Source organism: Gossypium hirsutum, chromosome D08 (genome assembly GCF_007990345.1).
Source record: "Gossypium hirsutum isolate 1008001.06 chromosome D08, Gossypium_hirsutum_v2.1, whole genome shotgun sequence".
Lineage (NCBI taxonomy): Eukaryota > Viridiplantae > Streptophyta > Magnoliopsida > Malvales > Malvaceae > Gossypium > Gossypium hirsutum.
This window is the reverse complement of record NC_053444.1, coordinates 53,064,094-53,088,738: the sequence shown is the minus strand read 5'-3', so window position 1 is coordinate 53,088,738 and position 24,645 is coordinate 53,064,094. Positions and strand designations below refer to the sequence as shown.

Below are 24,645 nucleotides of genomic sequence, written 5' to 3'. Positions count from 1 at the left end.
GAAATATCTCTTGAGGCTTTGGCAAATCATCTTCGTATTGAAGAAGAGTATCGAAAACAAGATCAGAACCTAAATTCTGAAAATGCCAAAGTACATGTTACGGAGGAAGTACAGACTACTAAACCATTCAAGAGAAAGTTCAATCAGACTGATAGAGCACCTAAGTTCAAAAAGAAACAAAAGGGCTCATGCTATCATTGTGGAAAGCCGTGACATTTCAAGAATGAATGTCGATTTTTAAAGAAGAAATCATCTTCTAAGGCTGATAATAACGAAAAGTTCGTTGCAATGATATCTGAAATTAATATGGCACAAGATGATAATACATGGTGGATTGATACCGGAGCAACCAAACATGTGTGCAAAGACAAAAGCATGTTCACAAAGTTCACACAATGTGAAAATGACAATGTCTTGTACATGGGAAATTCTTCCACCGCAACAATTAAAGGCAAAGGGTCTGTTGAACTACAATTCACTTTTGGAAAGGTTTTAACCTTAAATGATGTATATTATGTACCAGAAGTTAGGAAAAATTTAGTGTCTGGAAGTCTGTTGAATAAGTTTGGTTTAAAACTTGTTTTTGAGGCAGATAAGTTTATTTTGTCTAAGGGAGGAATTTTTGTGGGAAAAGAGTATATGTATGAAAGCATGTTCAAACTTAATATTATTAATAAGAATAAAAATATTATTTCTGCTTATATGGTTGAATCATTTTGTTTGTGGCATTATAGATTAGGTCATTTGAATTATAGAAAATTGAATGACATGTATAAATTAGATTTAATTCCTGTTTTTAATAATAATATTGAAAAATGCAATACCTGTATGTTGACTAAAATTACAAGAAATCCTTTCCCTAAGGTTAAAAGGAAAACAAAATTGCTTGATTTGATACATAGTGATTTATGTGACTTGCATAATACTCCTACATTAGGTGGAAAGAAATATTTTGTTACTTTTATTGATGATTGTTCTAGATATTGTTATGTATATTTATTGCATTCAAAAGATAAAGCGCTTGATAAATTTAAAGTTATAAATCTGAAGTTGAACTTCAGTGTGAATCATTTATCAACTGCTTAAGATCGGATAGAGGTGGAGAATACTATAATCCAAGTTATTTTGAACTCACTGGAATTGTCCATCAAGTTTCAGCCCCTTACACACCACAACAAAATGGTGTAGCTGAAAGGAAAAATAGAGTCTTGATTGAAATGGTAAATTCAATGTTATCATATTCAGGTCTTGGACAGGGTTTTGGGGAGAAGCTGTTCTAACAGCTTGTCATATATTGAATAGAGTTCCTAATAAGGAAACTAAAATAACCCCCTATGAACAATGGAAGAAAAGGAAACCAAACCTTAATTATTTAAAGGTTTGGGGTTGTAGAGCTATTGTAAAAGTTCCAACACCTAAACGTAAAAAGTTAGGTGAAAGAGGAATTGAATGCATATTTATAGGTTATGCACATAATAGCAAGGCATATAGTTCATAGTAATTGAACCAAATGATTCAATTTCAATTAATACGGTTATTGAATCAAGATATGCTATTTTTGATGAAAATAGATTTAATTCTATATCAAGACAATTACAACCACAACAATTGATTCATTCTTCAAATGAGAATGAGATTCCATTGAAACAAATTGATAATAATGATGAATCTTGTCAAGAATTAAGAAGAAGTAAGAGGATTAAAAAGGTCAAAGATTTTGGACCAGATTTCATTATGTTTCTTGTAGAAGGAAAAGGTGAAAGTATATGCAATAAGATACCTTATTGTTATAATACCGAATCTGATCCTATTACATTTGAAGAAGCAGTGAAATCTCAAGACTCTGCTTTTTGGAAAGAAGCAATAAATGATGAAATGGATTCAATAATGGGAAATCAAACTTGGATCTTAGTTGATCTTCCACCAGGTTCCAAACCAATAGGTTGTAAATGGATCTTCAAAAAGAAAATGAAGGTCGATGGAACCATTGATAAATTTAAAGCAAGGTTGGTAGCAAAAGGTTTTACACAAAGACAAAGTATTGATTACTTTGATACCTATGCTCCAGTAGCAAGAATTGCTACAATTAGACTATTAATATCACTTACCTCTATATATAATTTGGTTGTTCACCAAATGGATGTTAAAACTGCATTTTTAAATGGTGAATTGGAAGAGGAAGTGTACATGGAGCAACCGGAAGGATTTGTTGTTCCAGGACAAGAGCATAAGGTATGTAAGCTTGTTAAATCTTTATATGGGCTTAAACAAGCACCAAAACAATGGCACCAAAAGTTTGACAAGGTTGTTTTAGCTAATGGCTATAAAATAAATGAATCCGATAAGTGCATATATAGTAAATTTGATAATGAAAAGGGTGTTATAATTTGCTTATATGTAGATGACATGCTCATTTTGGGCACGGATTTGGAACAAATAGAAAACACAAAGAAATTCTTGTCAAACAACTTTGCTATGAAGGATATGGGTGTAGCAGATGTTATTCTTGGGATTAAAATAACCCGAGATGAAAGCACTATAGCTTTATCACAATCACATTACATTGAAAATGTGCTTAAAAAGTTTGATCTTTTCAACTGTATACCAGCATCTACACCCATGGATCCTCAATTAAAATTAGTATCTAATGCTGGTAGGAAAATTGATCAATTGAAATATGCAAGTCTAATTGGTTGTCTTATGTACATAATGACTTGTACAAGACCAGATATTGCATATGCTATTGGAAAATTTAGTAGATACACAAGTAATCCAAGTAGTTTGCATTGGCAAGCTTTAAATAGAGTACTTAGGTACTTAAAGAAAACTATTAACTATGGATTGTGTTATAATGGATATCCTCCAGTTTTAGAAGGGTATTCGGATGCTAGTTGGATTACAAGTTTGGAAGATCATGCATCTACTAGTGGGTGGATCTTTATTCTTGGTGGAGGAGTCATTTCTTGGGGTTCCAAGAAACAAACATGTATTACTGATTCCACCATGGCAGCAGAATTTATTGCATTAGCCGCTGCATCTAAAGAAGCAGAATGGTTAAGAAATTTGCTTTATGATGTACCTTTATGGCTTAAGCCAATTTCACCTATTTCTATCCGTTGTGATAGTGAGGCTACTCTAGCAAAGGCATATAGCCAAGTATATAATGGAAAGTCTAGACACATTGGATTAAGACATAGTTATGTCCGACAATTAATCTCTGATGGAGTGATCACTATTAATTATGTGAGGTCAAGTGAAAATTTGGCAGATCCTTTGACAAAAAGTCTTGCTAGAGATGCAGTAAAAAGGACCTCAAAAGGGATGGGACTCAAGCCTATTAATTAGAGTCACCCATGATGGAAACTCGACTCAACGCTTGGTATAACGTCAAGTCTTGAGTTCAATGAGACAAAGTACATCATTAGTATGTGACTGTTAGCACTATAAATAAATCCATCCTAAGATTAAAGTGCTAGGTACCCGTAATGATAAGGGAAGGATGAGTAATGTACTCTTAATGGACCCATAACATAAATATGTTAGAGTGTTATAATTACGGGAACACTTTTGATGGGATCTACCTATGTGAGTGGAAGTGTGGCCGCTTCTAGGAGCTTAAGGGCTTGGCTCTGACAGCACTCATGAAAAGAGGACATAGACACATGGCTATAATAGTGTCCCTAGATACTATGCATTGACTGATGTTGAAATCATTGTGTGAGATGTGTTCAGTTAATTAAATGGAATAGTTGGTTCAAAGCTTAGTCTACCATACAATTTCGATTAACTTTAACATGTTTTCACTAAGTGAAGGTTCAATCGTAAGACACCTTTATTTATGCAAATTGATTTCCAAGAATATCAAAATCTAAATATTTTGAAAATGGGGGGAGATTGTTGGAATATTTTCAAATATTTATAGTATCCCAATAACTATAAATGAATGGGTGTAATTAATCAAAAGATAAAACTTTTGGTCATTGGTCAAAAGTTATATCATTTGATTTTTTAAAAAAAGAATTATAACTATTCAAAAAATATTATTTGAATAGTGACAAAATTAAATGAATAATTATTATTATTTATTTATTCATAAAGACACCTATTGAAAGATGTCTCTATGAAGAGACATGAAAATTCCTATAAATAGGAATGAGATTTCATTTGGAAATCATATCAACAAATTCTAATATTATTTCTTCTCTTCCTTCATTTTCTAATATTATTAGATTATTCTATAAAGTATTGCTGCAGAAATCCTTTGTAGAAATTGAGTTTTTGTTATACATTACTCAGTGCATAGTGGACTATTCTCGTCAGTGCAAAACGCAAATAGTCATTGGCTTCATTGTATCCTCGAGGTTAATTTGCTTGGAACTCGTTTGCACACTGAAGATAAGTGGGGGCGAATATAACCTTAAAGATAGTGGCTTGATACACGCCTTGGAGCCTGTCCTATTTCTTCTTTTTCTTTTCGAGTTCCGATCGTGTGTTCGAGATTTTTCCTTACCGGAGTTTTGTACTAACACGGACGCCGCTTCGCCCACCTGCAAGGTAGGGAGATATTTTTCAGCTTGCTTTCTTCGTTTGAATCCTTCCACTGCTAAGTTTAGCACAAAAATGGAGTTCAGATTAAAGAGTCTTACTGCTAGATTGGAAGAGGCTGTTGCAATGAAGGATGCTTTGAGTCTAGTCGAGAATGATAGAGGGATAAGAGAGAGACCAAGAACCAATTCTCTTGTTGATGAGTCTTGCGTCTACGGTAGGGAATGTGATAAAGAGATTGTTCTTCATTTGCTGATGAACGATAGTGATGATAGTGTTGGTGATAGTAGTGTGGTTTCCATTGTGGGTATGGCAGGCGTGGGTAAAACAACTCTTGCTCAATTAGTGTACACTGTATAGTTGATTCTTAGGAGATTAGTTATCTAAAATACTGATATTCTATATGTAGAGGATATTATGTGTATATATAGGGATTCAGCTTCGCAAAAATAAATATGAAGCTTTTTTCACAATTCTCAAAAAACTTCACTATGGATTTTCTAAAACCATCTCTTGGGATCGAGGTATTCTCTATGAACTCATTATGCTTATTAGTGTGTTAACATTTATCTTTCTACTAAGAGATTACTTGCAACGCATTTAATTTCTCTATATTGAGGAGCTTTACGGATAACATTCTTAAGACTAAAATAGATTCCTATCTGCCAATAACAACAGGTTGGGATCATTCTCATTATTCAAGTCATTGATAGTGACTCAGGAGAAAGTTATGCTGCTAATGCATTTGCAATTTGGATCTGGCGCAGAGAAAAATCAAGTAGGTTCTCTGTGCCTTGATTATATGTGGCTTTGATTGATGATAGAACCCACCTTGATGAGCACAAAGATTTGTCATCTCTTCTCTTTTCTTTTTACAAGTTTTTGAGTTAAAAATTATGACCAGTCCTTGTTAAACTTGATTGGGACATTGTTTTGAATTAAAATTTTGTGGCTGCGTATTCTTCATAGCAGCCTTATCTTGCAGCTGTTGCTGAATTATTGGACTACCAGTTGTTTGTGGCCCTTCCTAGAACATGGAAATGAGCAAGTCTTAGCCACTCTTTTGAAATATCTGAGAAAGATCCTTTTCTTGGCTCAATTATATTGAGCATGAGTAGACTCAGGGAAGCTTATAACTGTGAAGACATAATTAATGAAGTCTTTTAGAACTCTCTAAGATCAAAGACAACACTTATGAAGTCCAGTCATGAATATTTTTGTTAAGAGTTGTGTGTTTGCATGTCTCGTAGGAAATGATCCTGTTACATTTCCCTTTTTAATGATAAAAGAATGAGCTACAGATTTATAATTTGTCATTTACTGAAAACAAGAAGGTTATCTTTCAACTAAAAAATTGGAAATTTTTAGATTTTGGTGGTAACTAGGAGTAACCTTTGTTTCACATGCAGGGCTTCACATCAGATCTCTAAAGAAACTGCACATGAATCATGTCCATACTTGGGTCCTTTGTTCCAGATGCAAAAAGTTGTGTATTCCATTGAATAATTTAGAATTACTATTTGTGTGTATATATATCTCTAAAGTTTAATACCCTTTAATGGGGGAAGAATATGGGGATATAATGTGATATGATACACAACTTTCCTGAAACCGAAACTGAAACCTAATCAAGGCACTTGATGAAACGATGAAAGATATCTAAAACGTGGAGAGGAAATCAGTTATAATTTAAGGTATCCGGAAGAGGTGAGCCGTCAAGAAAGTGCTTGATCAATGAAAGTGCCCTCTTTGGTTGGAAGCTTGGCACTTGGTGCCCGGCGGCTCTTACAGTAGCAAATGTTAAATCTCCCTTATATACCTGAGTATAACCTCCAACCTGCCATACAAATAGACAATTCCACAGCCAAACGTGTCAATCAATACTGATTCAGTGATTGTTTGCAGTTTGACAGAAGCTAGATCTGATCATGTATGGCAAACACAAGTTCGAAAAATTCAAAGATGGAGATATTAGAGAGAAAGAAAATTTACCTCCCCATCAAGGTACCATGGATGCCACTTGGTTTTAACTGCAAGCTTCATCTTCTTAATGGAGTACTTTGTTGAAGTAACTGGTATTCTTCCATCTGCATCCCCACTGCATTACATCCAATAAAAGACATAACATATGTAAACAACACAACGATGATACCTATGAAAAATGATTACGGCAATGCTTTTACTACCTGAAAATCCACACTCTTAGTCCGTTAGCCATTAACTCTTGTAGAAGGGGAATGATTGTTGAAGGGCTATCTCCCCATCTTCTGATGATGTCGCTGCAGGGTTCCCAATCATGGTCAAGTTTTGTTACATTGGCATGCATGGCCTCTTGAACATCAACCCTGTTTAGATAAGCATATACATAGTAGTCACTGCATGGATCGAAATTTGCCACCTGCATCATATTAATGGAATATCATTACTAGACTTATGGTATAAAATTGTTCAATAATGTTCAATGGTAACTGTTGTTTGTGTGTTTTTAAGTCAACTTACGGAAGGCTCCTTGGGACGGATCGTGAGACTGGAATTATGGCATAAAGGGGCATAGATATTATATATATCAACATAGTAAATATTCTGGCCTGCCTCATCAGTGGCTGCATCACACTCGCTACTAGACTCCGAGTCATCCTTGGGTGCGAAATTACAGTGTTTTTCAATCCCATTTGCAGTTTCATCTGAAATGAGAGCATGGCTTGCTAGGTAATCATACATTCCTTTAACATCAGTTTCATCATTGATCACAGCATTCCCAATCTGCAATTTTCATAAAATAGGTTAAGCAATGCCTGCAGTACATAATGTCTGAACTTAACTTCAATCATTTCTTCACGTTGGCAAAAACAAGTCTAGATTCAACTCATGTATCAAAGACTGCTTAGGTTTTCAATTATTGATTGAAAAAAAGACAGACAGAGAGATATACTAGGATTCCTTTGAGATTAATAATGGTGCTGTTAGCGTTCTTGTTGTGTTGGAGAATGGTGTGAGCAAGTTGAGGGACATAATGCCCCGCATAGCTTTCTCCAGCGATGTAAAATTTCCTGTTTCTGTATTCAGGGAACCTCTCCAACCAGTTTAACAGAAAAACATAATTGTCGACAGCTGTTTTACTATCACCACTATTATCATAATCTGATGTTGTGTTGGAGTACGAAAATCCCACCCCAGCAGGTGACTCCAGAAACAACACATTTGCAGCTGCCAAAAAAAAAAGGCATGCCTTAAAAGAATAAAAAACTACTAAGATTTAAAAGGTAAATGGTATAATGTTTACCATAGTTCCATGAGTATCTATTCCTATACAGTGTTTTTCCATTGCTATGGACTCTGAAGGGTCCAAGCTCTTCCATTGCTCCATAGGCTAGAGATGAACAGCCTGGCCCTGGTCACAAAATCAAGCAAACTCGTGCTATCAAATTATTATTATTATTTCACAGTGACATTTCAGCAGAAAACCAGTTTCAGTTGCAATGTGAAGTCATATGGAGAGACTATAACAGTAAAACCCAATAATTTAATCATGCTAAACCTTGACATCACTCATTCAACCAACTTGGGGATTCTAGAAAACATAATAATTATTATTGTAATAATAAATAATAGTGGTTGTAATAATATCTTGGTCCAACAAGACAACAAGTAACTTGTTATTTTAAAAGATTTAATTGGTACAGCAACATGCCGAGAAATCCTCCACACGAGTAAATTCTGGGATTCCAAAACACTGTCATCCCCGCAAAATCTGGTAGTTAAAATGCCGACAAGATGAAGCTACTTGTTGTCAGAATATAACTGTATTTAAATTTGCAAAGCTCAACTATTGGTTTAATGGACTTGGGATCTAGCAGTTTCAGGGTCGAGTTTCAGCATTTATAATCTTTTTCTCTCAAACTGTAAATGATGATTAATGATATGCGTTGGATCCTACCACTTACTATTTTTTATAAACACAAATATTTTACCATTCCACGCTAAATAACTAGTTAAGCGGATATTAAAATTTCCAGATAAGATTCTTATCATTTGAAGGATATCTTCATCATATAACTACAACAAAAATAGAGAATTCAGTATGCAGAGTTACCTCCATTAAGCCAGAGAAGAAGAGGCAAAGACTCCTTAGAATGGTAAGCCTCAACGAAATAATAATAAAGTGCACGACCTGCTGCTTTATCAACTGTTACATACCCACCATACTGCTGAAACAAGACACCAGGTTGTCCAGGCAACTTTTTAATTCTGTCTTTTTCTTTCATCCCTTGCTGTGTGTGAACCCTGCTCTTGTTTATGTAATGAACTGCCTTGAAACCACTCTTGTCAATCCCAGAACTCCCCTTCATCTTCCTCTCATAAAAACGGCCAAGAGCTTGTGTTTGCTTCTTGCAATGAATTGGAGCTGCTACCATGGATGAAACAATGAGGAAAACAAGGAGGACAAAAGGGTTTCTCTCCATTTGTGTCTGTTTTTTTTCTCTTACTCTATGTGGAGCAGAAAGAAAGAGAAGGGGATAGAGGGGAAATAGTTTTAGATCCAAAAGATTATGAAGGAATATAAAAATGTAAATAAAAGGGCCGACCATGCATGTTGAAAGAACGTGTTGAGTACTATAATTTATACTGCAAAGATAATAAATTTCAATGATGTAAGAAAAAAAGGAGAAGGAGAAATCATATGACATTATCAGGGTTTCTTAGGATTCCATTTACATGATTTATGCAGCTTTCCTGGGGTTAGTTATTGGAGCTGGTGTACAAGGTGGTTATAAGAAAGGTTTTTTACCTGATATAATAGAACTTGATTTTTAAAAAATAATAATAATCATTGATATGGATGGCTTATCCAGATGATTGAAGTAATCATTGATTGATATAAATAATTATTTAATCAGACACTGCTTGCATGGGATTGGAATGGGACCCTTTTACCATGTGAAATATTGGTTTTAGTTGAAATCAAGGAATTGAGAAGGATGGCTTGCCTGGTTTGATTCGAGATAGTTTTGGAATATGGTGTTATGGGTAAATTCAGAATTTAGTCCTGTAATTTTACTTTTTAGGATTTAGTTTTTTTTATTTATCAAATTTTAAAATTCTAAATTTATGAAGAATAGATAAATTTATGAGTTATGACCTATTTTAACCTATAATTTAATTATTAAACCAAATTTAATGTGAGGAGCAGCAATTGGGTACTGCCTGCCCTGAACAGTGGCGGCGGAACCCTAACATCTACATGCCCAGACCAGAAGGGGCAGCAACGCTGGCTGGCCTCTTCGTGAAATGATATAATTCTAACTCCTATACCCTATGCAGGCGTCACCGTAGCCCTCAACCACAATGAGAGTTGGGAGTGAATTATTTAATGGCAATGTCAACATTTAATTTTATCATGTCTCAGAAAACGTTTAACATACGTGACATGTAGAGCCGTCCATTTTAGAAGGGTCCAAAATGATAGTTGGATTTTTTTGTCTGCAACTGCCCATCCATCGCCCACCCTGCTTTTAAAACATAAAATAATATATCGTCACCGTAATCCTTGGGAACGGTCACTGTTTACTTTGAAAAATGGGCCCATTAACCCATTTTATCTTAGAAGAGCAGCTTCTACTTTGTTGTTGGGCTACCATTAATGGATAATATTTTTACTTATAGGTCAAAACTCTGCCCAATATTTATTTATTATTTTACTTAGATTTAAAGAGATCATCACTATTTAATATTTTTATCATATACCATTTCCACATTGTGATTCATTGTTTATTTCCTTTTTCTTCTTCACAAGATGCATAAGGGTCCTTTTGGATGGGCAGTGTGTTTAATTGCAGTTAGTGTAAAATCAGCGGTAACGGTGATATTAAATATTGTAGCAATACTGTAGCGTGAGACAGAAAGAAAACTAAACGCACTAGACTAGAGGTAAACGCCCATCCGAAAAGGCCCTAAGATTGTTATTATTAAAGAGATGATCAAATTTTAAGGTGAGATTGCAGGAAGGAATGGAAAAGTGAAAAGAAAATAAATTAAGAATGTGTTTGGTTGGGAAGAAAAGTGAGATGAAAGAAAACAAGGGAGATGGTCATTTTCCCTCCTAATGCATAAAAACTAACATTTCCAAATTGAAAAAAAAAAAGATGAGAGAAAATGAGAGAGATGTGTATGTTAGTTTAAAATTATGTATTTTTTAAATGTTTTATTTTCTATTCTTTCATTTTTTTTTCAACTTTACCAAGCAATTGATGGAAAGAAAATTTCTTTTTTTTCCCAATTTTTCCATCTTTCCTACCAATCACACCTATGGAAAGAAACTTTATCTTTTTTTATCTTTTTATTTTTCCATCTTTATAATTTTCCATTTTTCTAATTTTTTTCCACTCTACCAAGAAAAGTCCTAATGATATTGTTACACACAACATCTAGAAAAGCCCTAATGATATCGCTACACACTACATTTAGCTAGTAAGTCGTCATCAACTCCAACAATAGCATCTATAATGATGTTTTGAAACCAGATCGGTGGTTAAACTGATTAGGCCCTCAATTTCTATATTGATTGATCTAGTTTCAATTAAATAAAGGGAAAAGTACACCAACAGTTACTCAACTTTGGTTAAAATAATATTTCAATCACTAAACTTTCAAAAGTGACAACTTAGTCACTAAACTTTATGAAAATTAAAAATCTGTCACTAATAGTATTTTTCGTTACAGATGTAACATAGAGTTGACGTGGCCCATTAACTAGCCATGTTGGAATTTCGAACGTCATATTTAAGTAGCTACGGTGGAAGCCCACCTATTTTAAAAGAACCTTAGCTGGGGCAGCAGGTGAAGAAGAAGAAATGAAGATATCCACTACAATTTTGGTCTGCTACTGTGGAAGCCCAACCAATCTAAGGACTTCTTGGTTCAATGACAACCCAGGTAGGAGGTTTTCTTGGTACAAGAAGTATGGGAGTGGGTTTCAAAATGCATGTCGTTTTTTTACCTGGTTTGATCCACCATTAACGCCCCGTTCACGAATTGTGTTATTGGGTGTTTTAAAAAAAGTCAGGACAACAGAAGATGCAAGAATGAGGGAGAGAAAAACATGGTTGATGGTGGTGTTATTTGTAATTTTGTTGTGGCTTTTGAAATGAAAAACCAGCTTATGGTTTTTTTTGGATCAATGGTTTTAGTGACTGTTGGTATTGTTTAGAAACCAATTTATGTACAAAAAGGAGGCAGTGTTAAATGGTTAAAAGGGTTTAGGGTGTGAGTTAAAAGTATGTTATCTGTAATTTGTTTTATGTAATGGATCTTGAAAAGTTTAATTTATGGAATCTTTGATTTTTGCTTTAAGGAATGGATTACAAACAACAAGCATATTTTGTACAAATGAAACAAAAGCATAAAACATTGCAAAACATTGTAATTCATTCATTAATTAAGGCCAAACTGTTTACAAAAACATGATCATACTATATGACTTGTAACTACATATGCTTAGAAGGTCAAATTGTTTCCAAATTTGCCTACAATACAATTGAACTTAGTTAAATTGTAGGCAAATTTACAAAAAAGAATATAGGTATCTGTCTAAGTCTAGATATCAGTCACAATAATAAGCAAATTTACAAAAATAGAATCGGTCGAAGTTTAGAAATCAGTAGCATCAATGTAGCTAGCTGTCTAAGTTTAGATATCAGTAGCAATAATAAGAAAATTTACAATAAAGAATCTGCCAAAGTTTAAACTTCCATCTTGCAAGTTTGGTTCACAGTGTCATCAATGGGTTTGAGACAAATTACTCTTGAGTAGAAGGCATCTATCTAACAGTGGTTGGTTGTCAAGTTGGTTTCCTTTTAAATGGAAGCTTTTCTGTTCGAGCAGCTTTTTGATGAGTTGGGGCAGCTTTTGTTGGATCCAGTACCCTGAGTGTAGTATATTTGTTTGTAAACTTGTAATTTTTTCGAACAAATTAATTAATAAAATAAATTCATTGATTAAAATTAATATACTTTGTATTATTTCCTCAAATGGTTTTTTCACGCAAAGAAAAATAAAAGCAAATGTTACTCATTCGTTGTCTAATGTTTAACTTGTACTAAGCAGTATTGTGTGGTTGGATTGTATTCTGAAAAGACAAGTTGTATTAGTAAACGAACCTAAACATGTCCTTAGTCTAATTAGAAATTAGCAAACTGATTTTTAAGACTGATATGTCGTCTATCAAGTTCAATTGTGGAGATGCCTTGTCTTGGGCATTGGAGCGGATGACTCCTAGAAGATAAAGACATAGATGTGATTTACTGGACTGACAGTACATCAAATAGGACCCAAAAAAAATAGATCCTAAATCTGTTTATGAATTTATTCACTTGTGACATTTATAGCGTGACATACCTAAATCTTGACTGGATAACGGGCTATGTATGTGTGACTCGTACACTTTGATGTAAGTAAAAACCTGAGTTCAAATAGATAATGAACCAAAAGCTGGTGCATTGGGTCTACGACTTTTGCAGTACGTAACGTCATTCACAATAGTAGAATTCATGGCCTGAGACTTAGGTAAATGATATCCTCTTATTAGCATTACATGGTTGATGAAAAGTAAACATGATCATGGTTCTTTCGTGTAACAGCTCATTTTAAGTGAAATCAGAACAGTGGTTTCAAGACCACAAATCTGAGTCTGAAAATAAAATTATTTTAATATTATTTTATGGTCTGAACTATGATAAGAAAATCTTATGAAAATTTTGTTAAGAAAATTTTACCGATTTTATGTTTAATTAGATAAAAAGGACCAAATTGCATGAAATGCAAAATTTTAGTTCTAGTAGCTATAAGTTTCAAATAGCTATGGAATTCAAAGTTTGAGGTCTGTATATGGAAAATAGACCGTTAAGAGAAGTTAGTATATAAGGATGATGATTCATCCATGGAAATTTAATTAAAGAAAATGATGAAATTGGAAATAAAAGATATTAAAAGATGATAAATGATTCAATAAAGAAAATATAATCTTTTTCATCATCTTTCCCAAATTATTTTCATGGAAACCCTAGCTAAGAGAAAATAGCTCAAGCAAGCTTTCTTGGTTTAATTAGGTAAGTATTCAAGTCTCGTTTTTAGTAATTTTTATATTTCTGATATCGTAATAGTTTAATTTAGCTATCTCGGGGATTAAATTGTAAAGTTATCAAAGTATTAAATTTTTTCCATGGATGAATATAGTTGAACTATGAATATTTATGGTAGAAAATGAAAGGTTGTTGATAGATAAACAACTTTTGTCAAAGGAATTTTAATGAAAACATGATTTAGGGACTAAATTGAAAAGTTATAAAATTCTTGGAAAAATTTTGATTTTTGTGAAATACATGGGCTATTATGGTTATAAGTAAAAATAAGTTAGGCTTGGAATAAGAATTAAATTGCATGAATTTCATTGTCCGAGCCAAGGGATGAAATCGTCATTAATTAAAAGTATAGGGGCAAAATAGTAATTTTGCCTAAGATTTGAATTGTATTAGATTGAGTTAAATTTACTCGTATATATCCGAAGAGATAAAATATGGAATTGGATCGAGGAAATAACAAAGCATCGAATTAGTAGATTACGATTCACGAACATTTGTCAAAGTAAGTTCGTGTAACTTAATTGTGTAATTATATGCTTGAATTGAATGATATTTATGTGAATTGTGTAATTGGTCATTTGTATGAAATTTAATCATATATCCTGAAATATCTGACAAATATTAAGTCTCGTGTGAATGAATGAAATTCGATTGGTTCGTTATAAGCCCTCTCAAGCTTCCCGTTATATGGTTCTTGCGAGCTTCCCGTTAATAGCTCTTCGGAGCATCCCAATCGGTTGTGACCCTACATGTGTTGTGGGCACACCGCAGCTCTTATGAGTATCTCGTATATGGCTCTTTGAGAGCTTCCCGATTATAGGCTCTCTGTGAGCTTCCCGTTATTGCTCGCTTAAACTTCCCGTTATATGGCTATCTGGTGCTTCTGATTAATTGCTCTTCGGAGCTACCTGTTAATTGCTCTCTGGAGCTACCCGTTATAAGCTCTTTGTGAGCTTTCCGTATTATTGCCCGAATAAGTTTATCGTTACATGGCTCACATGAGTTTCCCGTTATAGTGCTTGAGAGAGAGCTTTCTGTTTATGTGCTTGTAAAAGTACTCTCGAATGTGAATTGACGGATTTACAGTAGTGTACACTTTGTGTGTACTACTCATGTATCTATCGAGATTTCAAATGATTCAACGGGTGGAATTCTGACTCGAAAACATAGGAAATCAAAATGAATCATTATGTGTATATACTTGAAAACATATGGTAACATGATTGATGAGCTCATCCTTGTTATTGTTATTCTTATGAAATACATGACTAACTTGTTTGTTGAGGTTATGTGTGTTAGGTTATTTGTCAAATTGTTTTGGATGTAATTTTATATGCTTACCTTAAGCGTAAATGTATGGTAAGTTAATTTATGTTATACGAACTTACTAAGCATTATATGCTACTCTGTTTTATTTTCCTCTGTCTTATAGTACTTGGAGGCTCGTTGGGTTGGAAATTTGGCGGAGATCACTCACACTATCCACCGACTGGGTTGGAAATTTGGCGGAGATCACTCACACTATCCACCGACCCATTTCGGTACAATTATGAAGCTAATTTTGGTTATAATGGGATGTATAGGTTAATTTAGCCATTGTTGGCATTTTAAATATTTTGGTTGTAACTAGCCATTGGTATGGCTTATGTTTGGTATATTTTGAGATGTGTATATATATATGGTCTTAATATGTTGATGTGTGAAATTGAAATGGTTTAATGATGGTAAGCATATGGATGAATGGATGGAGATAGCATACTTGATAAAGTATGCATAAATGTGAATTTTGATCAATTAGGTAAAATTGAATATACGAATACATGTGATGAAATATCATGCATAAGACTTGGTTTTGGCTTGGTTTAAATGTCTTGAATTGATTGGTGAATGTGTTTAAGTGTTTATGTAGGTGAAAGGTGAAATTGGGTGAGAAATAAGGCTTGGAAATGACCTTATTTTGTCCACACGGGCAGAGACACGGACGTGTGCCTCAGCCGTGTATGACACACAGCCTAGCACATGGGCGTGTGTTCTGGCCGTGTGTCCCCTGCAACTTAAAAATGTCAAAATAGAATGCTCAGATTTGATCACACGGCTTTGCACACGGGCATGTGGCTTGGCCGTGTGGCTCCTGAACCTAATTAATGAAAATTAAAATTTTCACACGGCCTAACACACGGACGTGTGCCTTGGCCATGTGACCCAAGTTAGAGAGTTACACGGCCTAAGACACAGGTATATCACTTGGCCATGTGGGCCACACGGCCTAACCACACGGGCGTGTGTGTCCTGCACTTTAGAAAAATTTTAAAATTTCGCAAAAAATTCTTTGAGATTCCGATTTAGTCCTGATTTGTTTCTAATGTATATTTTGGGCCTCGAGGGCTCATATAAGGGATGATATGATTAATTTATTATCAATTTCTAATACGAATTTGAAGTAATATGAAATATATGAGTTTGATCTATAAAATCTAGTAACGCTCCTAAACCTTGTTCTGGCTACAGATACGGGCTAGAGGTGTTACATTTCGACTTTGTGATGAATGACTTAATTGCTATTCAATAGTAATTGAATTTTCATGAAAAAAGATATAATGGTTACTATGAGATAAAATGGGATCATATTGGGAGAGCGGATATTATCCTAAAGAGATAAAGGATATCCTATAAGGGTAACATACTTATGATAATGTCATTGGACGAGCACAGAGTAGTTGCTTTTGAAAAGGTATGTGGTTAGGGAGAGCTCAATCACGATACTATAGTGGAATGACTTCGTGACTAAATGAGTTTATAATTAATAGGTGAAAAGTTGGAACTTAATTATAAATTATTTAAGCCCTAATTACATATGTCCAGTCAGTTTCTCTACTAGCTTGTTGAAACCAGAAATAAATTGCAAGTTTGAATAGAAATGAACAGAATGAACAGGAAAAGAGAAATGAAAAACATTCATAAATGATTATAGCTTTTTCCCAAATAAAAAAATAGAATCATTTGGAAATGATTGTAGGTTTCCAAAAATGGAAATGGAAATGATCCATTTATAATTCCATATGTAATACTTAAAAATTATCAGAAGAATGAGTTTGGTTTTGAGTTATTTTAAAGCTAAAAAATAAAAATAAATCATTTAGTCACAGTAAACATGTTGAGTTATGAAATATTAAACATATTTTCTTAAAATTTTACCAAGGGTAAAATCGTCAAAAAAATTATCGGGGCTAAAATTGCCAAAATTTTACTAGGGATAAAATAGGGATGGCAAAATTATTTAATATAAAATATTAAAGTTTATTTTGGGAAATAGAAAACTGAATCGGGTTAGATCATATTAAAAGGCCAAAAAAATACTCGTCATTGGACCTAATGTGAGAGAGGCACAAAACCCCTCATATAACATGAAGGGGGTGTCAATCCTAGAAGGAATACTAGAATGTGTCTTCCACCCACTTCTACTTTAAGTAGGAAGTTATTTTTCTATTTGAAATAAACCATTACAACTCAACAATTACCTTCTCTTCCTATAAATAGATGGCACCAGTAGAGCTATGAACACAATTTTGGAAAAATTGTTACTCTTCCAAAAAATAGATATAATTTATTTTCAAATATTAAATATATATTTCCAAAATAAAAATTATATTGGTTTCTATTAAAGAAGAGAATATTTCCATTTTCACCCCAAATATTAAATATATATTTCCATACTCGAAAAAGTTCGTTGTACAAGAATAGCAGAGAAGATCGTTTGATTGAAAGCCAAGAACAACGAATATCTACTAAGTCGAAAACACAAGTATGATGATAGATGCTAAAAGTAACATGTTTTAGCCTCATTCTTAATGCGTTTTTGGGTGATTATTCGATGTTAATGGTAAATTTTATGCTCCCAATCCTTTAAATCCATGTTTTTATACTTAAGAGAGCATTTGAAAGCAAAATGAGTGAAAAATGAGCGAAAACCAGAAAATTGGAGTGAGTTACAAGAGTCGTGTCATCGATGTAGCTATCATCTGATAAACCATTCAATGACACATGACGGATTAAAACTTTGCTGACATTTATCAGACCATTCAAATTTCACATCTTTCTGTAATAGTTGTGTCATCGGTGTAGCTATCATCGAAAACCCTTTTACAAATCTCCAGTAATAACCAGCTAATCCCAGAAAACTTCTGACTTCAGATACGTTTCTCTGTGGTTTCGAGTTAACAATCGCTGAAATTTTATTCGGATCAACTCTGATGGTTTCAGTTGATACTATACGTCCCAGAAAACCAACTTCCCGAAGCCAAAATTCACATTTGCTAAATTTAGCAAACAGTTGTTTATCTCGCAAAGTTTGTAGAACAATTTTTAGATGCTCGGCATGTTCAATCTCATCTCGGGAATATATCAGAATATCATTAATAAAAACCACAACAAATCTATCTAAATATGGTCTGAAAATTCTATTCATCAAATCCATAAATACTGCAGGTGCGTTAGTTAAACCAAACGGCATCACAAGAAATTCATAATGTCTGTACTTGGTTGTAAATGTTGTTTTTGGTACTTCTGAATCTTTCACTCGTAACTGATAATAGCCAGAACGAAGATCAATCTTCAAGAACACTCTGACACTTTTCAACTGAGCAAACAAATCATCAATGCGAGGCAGTGAATATTTATTCTTGATTGTAACTTTGTTGAGTTGACGGTAGCCAATACATAATTTCATCGATCCGTCCTTTTTTTTAACAAATAGAATCGGTGCACCCTAAGGTGAAAAACTAGGTCGAGCAAAACCCCTATCAGTCAACTATTGCAACTGTGCTTTCAACTCTTTTAACTCTGTAGGAGTCATTCTGTATGGTGCTATTGATATCGGTGGTTTTCCCAGTACAAGTTTTATAGCAAGAACTTATTTGACCGGTGGTAATCCAAGTAATTCCTCTGGAAACACGCCGGGATACTCGCAAACCACTGGCACTAATTCAAGCTTCGATTCAGACACTTCAATTTATCACAATAGGCAATCCATTCAATTTATCTAATTCAATATGAAGCATTTCACCATTCTGACATTTCAATATTATATGCTTTCATCTACAATTTACCACAGCATCAGGCAAAGTTAGCCAATCCTTGCCCAATATCACATCAAATTCATCAAATGGTAATAGCATCAAATCAATCGGAGAACAGTAACCCTGAATCATTAACAGATAGTTCTTGTAAACCTTATTAACTAACATATACTGGCCTAGAGAGTTCGATACTTTAATCACTAATTCAGTGGACTCAACAGATAAATTTTTACTAAACGCTAATTTTGTGTAAACATATGAATGGGTCGAACCAAGATCAATTAAAGCAGTTACATCAGTATCAATAAGAGAGAAAGTACAGGTAATAACATCTGGTGCAGAAGCATCTTTACGCACACGAATAGCATAAGCTCTAGCTGTTGTCTGTGCTTCAAACCTTATAGTAAAGTCTTTCATCACCTCATAGCTACCACTCACATTTCCAGGATTACGAGGTGGTCTACCTCTCGTAGCTGTGTTGCTCGGCCTCGAAGTTTGAATATTATCTTTTTCAGATTTCTACGTGCAATCTCTATGATAGTGGTCAAAGGAACCACATCTGAAACAAGCTCCACTCTTCATTCGGCACTCACCAAAATGTGATTTGTTACAGTGCTTGCACTTGGGTCTAATGTTTCTAGCATTACCCACACTCGCTATAGATGTAGTCTGAGATTTAGGACTGGAATGTAAGGTACCTCTATCTCTATCGGAGTATCCCGCAGAGTTAGTAGAACGGTCGTGATATTTTTTTTGATTTCTTCGATACTGACTGATATGACTTTCCCATCAATCTCTTACTTGAATTTCTAGCTCATTTCTCACCATTTGGAAAAATGCCTCTTTAGCCTCTCCTCTCCAGCTCTCAAATACGGGCCTTGTACCAGTCGAAGCTACTCTTTGAACGGAGGCTTAAGCGTTACTCTCTACTTCATCGGAATCAGCTCGGTTGGATGACATTCCTATATGAAAACATGTTTTAAAACGGTCAGGAGATATCACACTATCACAGGTTATATAATGACATGTATAGATAGACTTGTATATGCTACGTTAGTCCGAGAATCGACTAAACTCTAGCTCTGATACCAATAAATATAACACCCCTAACCCAAATCCGTCACCGAAACAGGTCACGGAGCATTACCAGAGTTTACAGAACAAGTAGACAGAAATTTCAAACATTTCACATCATATAATATTCATATCAAACATACATTAAATATGTTAAGACCACATATATATAAAACACATCAAAATATATTAAACACAAGCCATTCAAACGACTTGTCTCAACAAAACATTTATATAACAACATTGGCCAAATATCCTATACATGACATTATAACTGGAATTAATTTACTGAAAGTACCAAAAGTGCCGATGGATAGAGTGAAATAGCTCTGAGCAGCTTCCAACCCAAATGAGCTTCCGAATTACTATAAAACATGGAAAATATCACAGAGTAAGCATTTAAGCTTAGTAAGTTCGTATAACAAGGAATTTAACTTACCATATATCTATACAATAGGTAAGTAAACATAGCATATCTCAACCAATTTTGCCAAAAGCCTAAACACATGATCACCAACATATTAGCCACGAAAATCACATATAAAATCTAGCACACATGGTTGAATTCATCAAATAATCATATTTCATGTATTTCATGTATATATCGGTAATAGTTCATATCAGACTCATATGATTTCATAACAGAACTATGCCTCTTGAACCATTTAGAATATCGTTGGATACATGGGTAGTACACATGAGGTGTACTGAACTGTAATCTGTCAATTCATATTCATGTATGCTCATACGAGCTGTAAATAGGAAGCTCCTCCTAGTTGAATAACGGGAAGCTCATGCAAGCTGTATAACGGGAAGCTCATACGAGCTATGGTGTGTTCGCAACACATGCAGGACCCTAACCAAATTGGTAACGCTAATGGCATGTCATTTGTATCCTATGAATTTTATAAGGTTCACTTAGGACTTGGTAATCGTCGAATATACAATCGGTATTTATTCATGGAAATTGTACAATTCACAAACAATAATTCAATTTAACACATATTAATGTACAATTTAATTACACGAACTTACCTCGACAAGTGTATGTAGATATTAAGGCGATTAATGGGATATTTTCTCTTTACCTCGATCTAACTCCATATTAGGTCTATCCGGATCTATATGAATGAATTTAACTCAATTTAATACAATTCATATTCAATTTAGTCTAACACACATTTTTGGAAAAATTACTATTTTGGCCCTATAAAAAACTAATTGTAATTTCGTCCCTAAGCTCGAAAAATGAAATTCATACAATTTAATCCTTACTCAGGCCTAGCCAATTTTCATACATATTAATAGCAGCCCATGTATTTTCACAAGTAGAATTTTATCATAAATTTATCATATTTTCAATTTAATCCCTAATTGAGAATTTCATTAAAATTCTCTTTACAAAAGTTGTTTATCCAACTACAACCTTTCATTTTCTATCATAAAACTTCGATATTCAAGCATACTCATCAATGGAAAAATCCTAATACTTTAACAGTTTTGCAAATTAATCCCCGAGATAGCTAGATTAAGCTATAACGATCTCAAAAACATAAAAATCATTAAAAATTGGACAAAAATACTTACCTAAATGAGCAAAATAAGCTTGCTAAAAACTTAAGCTTCCATGGCTAGGGTTTTCATCTTTTTTTCTTTTATTTTTGGTAAAGATGATGAGAATGGATGATAATATAATAAAATAATTATTATCATCACCTAAATCTTTAATTTTTCCAAAATTAACCTTAATAATTTATTAAAATTCCAATAATGAGTAATCATGCTTAACTACTAACTACTCTAAATGGTCTATTTGCTATATAAGACCTTCAATTTAAATTATATAGCTATTTAATCCCTTTAGCTACTAGAATTCAACTTTTGCACTTTATGCAATTTAGTCCTTTACATCAAATTAGGTATGTAAACAGTAAAATTTCTTAACGAAACTTTTATATAGTATTTTTATCATATTTTAGACCATATAATATTAATAAAAATGAAATTTTCCAACTTCAGATTTTTGGTCTCGAAACCACTGTTCCGATTTCACTGAAAATGGGTTGTTACAATCTTGTTCTCAATTATGTGTGTTTAATCCTTGGTTTAATATTTTTAGACTATTTATCCATATTTGGTGTGGTTCAATCGGAGAAGGAATAAACCATGTTTAAGAGTAAATCTAACGTAATTGAGTAGAGTTGTATGCAATCCTAAAAATAGGACGACATAAATCTACCGAATTAGAGTCAAATCCAATAGGGAAATCCATAGATCGAGTTAATGCGATAATAGAGGTTTTAATTAAAAAGAAATTTCAATTAATCAACCTAGAGTCAGTTGCTCATATTCCTGAAGAAAGATATTAGCATAATTTAAGAATTTCTACGGATCAAGATACTAAGTGAAGAAACTGCGTAATTTAGATTGATAATGACAGATAAAATCTAGGTGAATTCTTTCCTGGGTATTGTTTCGCTTCTTGGTTGTTTACTCGATTATTTTCCTGGTTTATTCTTTGTCGCGTTCATACTTAATTAATGTAGTTAATTTTAGTTATCAATCAATTACTCAAATTTATCGATTAAATAATAGAAAGATGGTAATTACTAGTACTTTTAGTCTTTGTAGGAATGATATCTTTTCTCACCGTAACTATACTATTAATTGGTAGGTACACTTGCCTTAGTCAAATTTTTAGTTAGTTTCGTGGATATCAAGTTTTTGGCGTCATTTTTGGGGACTAAAATATTAGGAAAATTTTATTTCTATTAATTTAGTAATTTTTTATTTTTATTTTAATATATTTTTTAAATATAATTTTACATTTTAATTTTTCGTTTGTTTGATTTTAACAGGTTCTTTTGGTTTATGACTAGAGGAAACCCGTTGGAACCGTTAGTTAATGATAGTGAAATCGAGAAAACTACTCACAGAAATCGAATAGAAGTTAAAGAAGCAAGGCAAAGTCAATAGATTTTAATAGACGATTAAGAGGAAAAGGATATTACTATGGAAATGGATGATAATCAAAATAATCAGCAGCCTCCTCCTCCTCATACTATGTTTGATTATGCTAAGCCTACTCTGATTAGGGTCGAATTGAGTATCGTCAGACTGACTATTTCGGCAAACAAACTTGAGCTAAAGTCGAACATAATTCAGATGGTACAACAAAATGTTTAGTTTGATGGGTTGTAAAATGAAGATCTGGATGCTCATTTGGCTAACTTTCTAGAGACAAAATAGTGGTTGAATTCATTTCCACGAGGTTCTATCATGACTTGAGATCAGATGAATAAAAATTTTCTGTTGAAGTACTTCCCACCGGCTAAAACAATTAAGTTGAGGAACGACATTTCTTCTTATGCTCAAATTGATTTAGAGACATTATATGATACATGAGAGAGATTAAGGATCTTTTGAAAAGGTGCCTTCATCATTAGTTACCTTCGATTAGGCAACTAATTGATGCAACAGCGGGCGAAACATTGAATAATAAGACACTAGAGGCAACTCAAGAGAAAGAAACCGATTAAAGCAACATTTGCTTTTAATATTGATGCAATTTCTATGTTAGCAAGTCAAGTTGAAGCTCTTGGTAAGAAAATTAATGGTCTGAATTTTTCTAAGCAGGTGAATCTAGTAGTACAATGTGATGCGAATGGAGGGTGGATGATTAATTCAGAAAGTTTACCCTTCGATTCTAGCATGGAGCATCAGCAAGTTAACTTAATGGGTAACAATTCTAGACCTTAAAATAACCCCTATAGCAGTAACTATAATCTAGGATGGAGGAATCATCCAAATTTTTCTTGGGGTGGTCAAGGAAATCAAAGGTCGCCCTCTAGGTTTTTAGCAACCTTATCAGTACGAAAAGAAATTGATCCTTGAGGAGATGATAGCCAAATTTATTTCAGTGTCTGAAACACGATTTCAAAACACTGAAACAGTTTTGAAAAATCAGAAAGCATCGATTCAAGAGATTAAAAATCATATTGGACAGCTTGCTAAACTGGTTCCAGAGAGACAGCAAGGTAGCTTACCTAGTAACACTAAAACTAACCCAAATGAGCAAGTCCTCGCAATCACTGTTAAAAGTGTGAAAGGGTTAGTTAAGCCTGAAAAAACGATAAATCTAGAAGCTGTTGAGAAAAACGATTGGGTTGAGGAAAGCAAGAAAGAGCATATGCCAGTGGCTAGAGAATACAAACCATGAATTCCATATCTAGTAGCACTGAAACAAGACCGCATAAAAGAACAATATGGTAAACTTCTTGAGCTTTTAAAAAAATTGCATATTAACTCGCCTTTTGTTGAAACTTTTTTGCAGATGCCTAAATATGCAAAATTTTTAAACAAGTTATTAACAAATAAAAGAAAGTTAGATGACTTGTCGACTGTGGAGCTCAATGAGGATTTCTTGACCATTCTCCAAAATAAACTACCCAACAAGCTTAAAGATTCTGGGAGTTTTACTATTCCTTATCTTATTGGTAGTTTAAATGTTGAAAAAACTTTGGCTGATTTGAGGGCTAGTATAAATGTTATGCCTTACAAAATGTTCAAACAACTTGGTCTCGGGGAACCAAAACCCACTAGGATGAATATTCAATTAGGTATCCTAGGGGTATTATTGAAGATGTACTTGTTAAAGTCGATAAATTTATATTCTCTGTTAATTTTATTATATTGGACATGGATAAGGATATTGAAATACCCATGATCTTAGGTCGACCATTTTTAGCCCATGCTAGAACTGTTATTGATGTGGGTAGTGGTGAACTTGTGTTGAGTGTAGGTGATGAAAATGT

At 33.7% G+C, this 24,645-nt stretch overlaps 1 protein-coding gene, 1 long non-coding RNA gene and 1 other non-coding gene across 4 annotated transcripts; 1 reads left to right on the top strand and 2 right to left on the bottom strand.

The window, feature by feature from the left end:
* The first annotated feature begins 4,541 nt into the window (after nt 1-4,541).
* On the top strand, nt 4,542-6,074 carry LOC107900779 (uncharacterized). Of its 2 annotated transcripts, XR_005916845.1 has the most exons (3): nt 5,003-5,069; nt 5,224-5,323; nt 5,515-6,074. It is a non-coding gene; the product is annotated as an uncharacterized lncRNA (long non-coding RNA). The 2 variants fall into 2 exon arrangements; XR_001685032.2 differs by having other exon boundaries at nt 4,542-5,323.
* LOC107900778 (serine carboxypeptidase-like 40) lies at nt 6,049-9,396 on the bottom strand. The gene is made up of 7 exons (XM_016826491.2): nt 8,639-9,396; nt 7,829-7,936; nt 7,478-7,752; nt 7,045-7,308; nt 6,732-6,943; nt 6,538-6,643; nt 6,049-6,382 (listed from the first exon to the last, which is right to left on the bottom strand). Exons 1-7 carry the CDS (start codon nt 9,231-9,233, stop codon nt 6,224-6,226), a joined length of 1,719 nt encoding a protein of 572 aa, XP_016681980.2. The 5' UTR covers nt 9,234-9,396; the 3' UTR covers nt 6,049-6,223.
* A 13,777-nt stretch (nt 9,397-23,173) lies between these two features.
* Nucleotides 23,174-23,279, bottom strand: LOC121220591 (small nucleolar RNA R71). The gene has a single exon (XR_005917812.1). It is a non-coding gene; the product is annotated as a small nucleolar RNA R71 (small nucleolar RNA).
* Between the last annotated feature and the right edge of the window lie 1,366 nt (nt 23,280-24,645).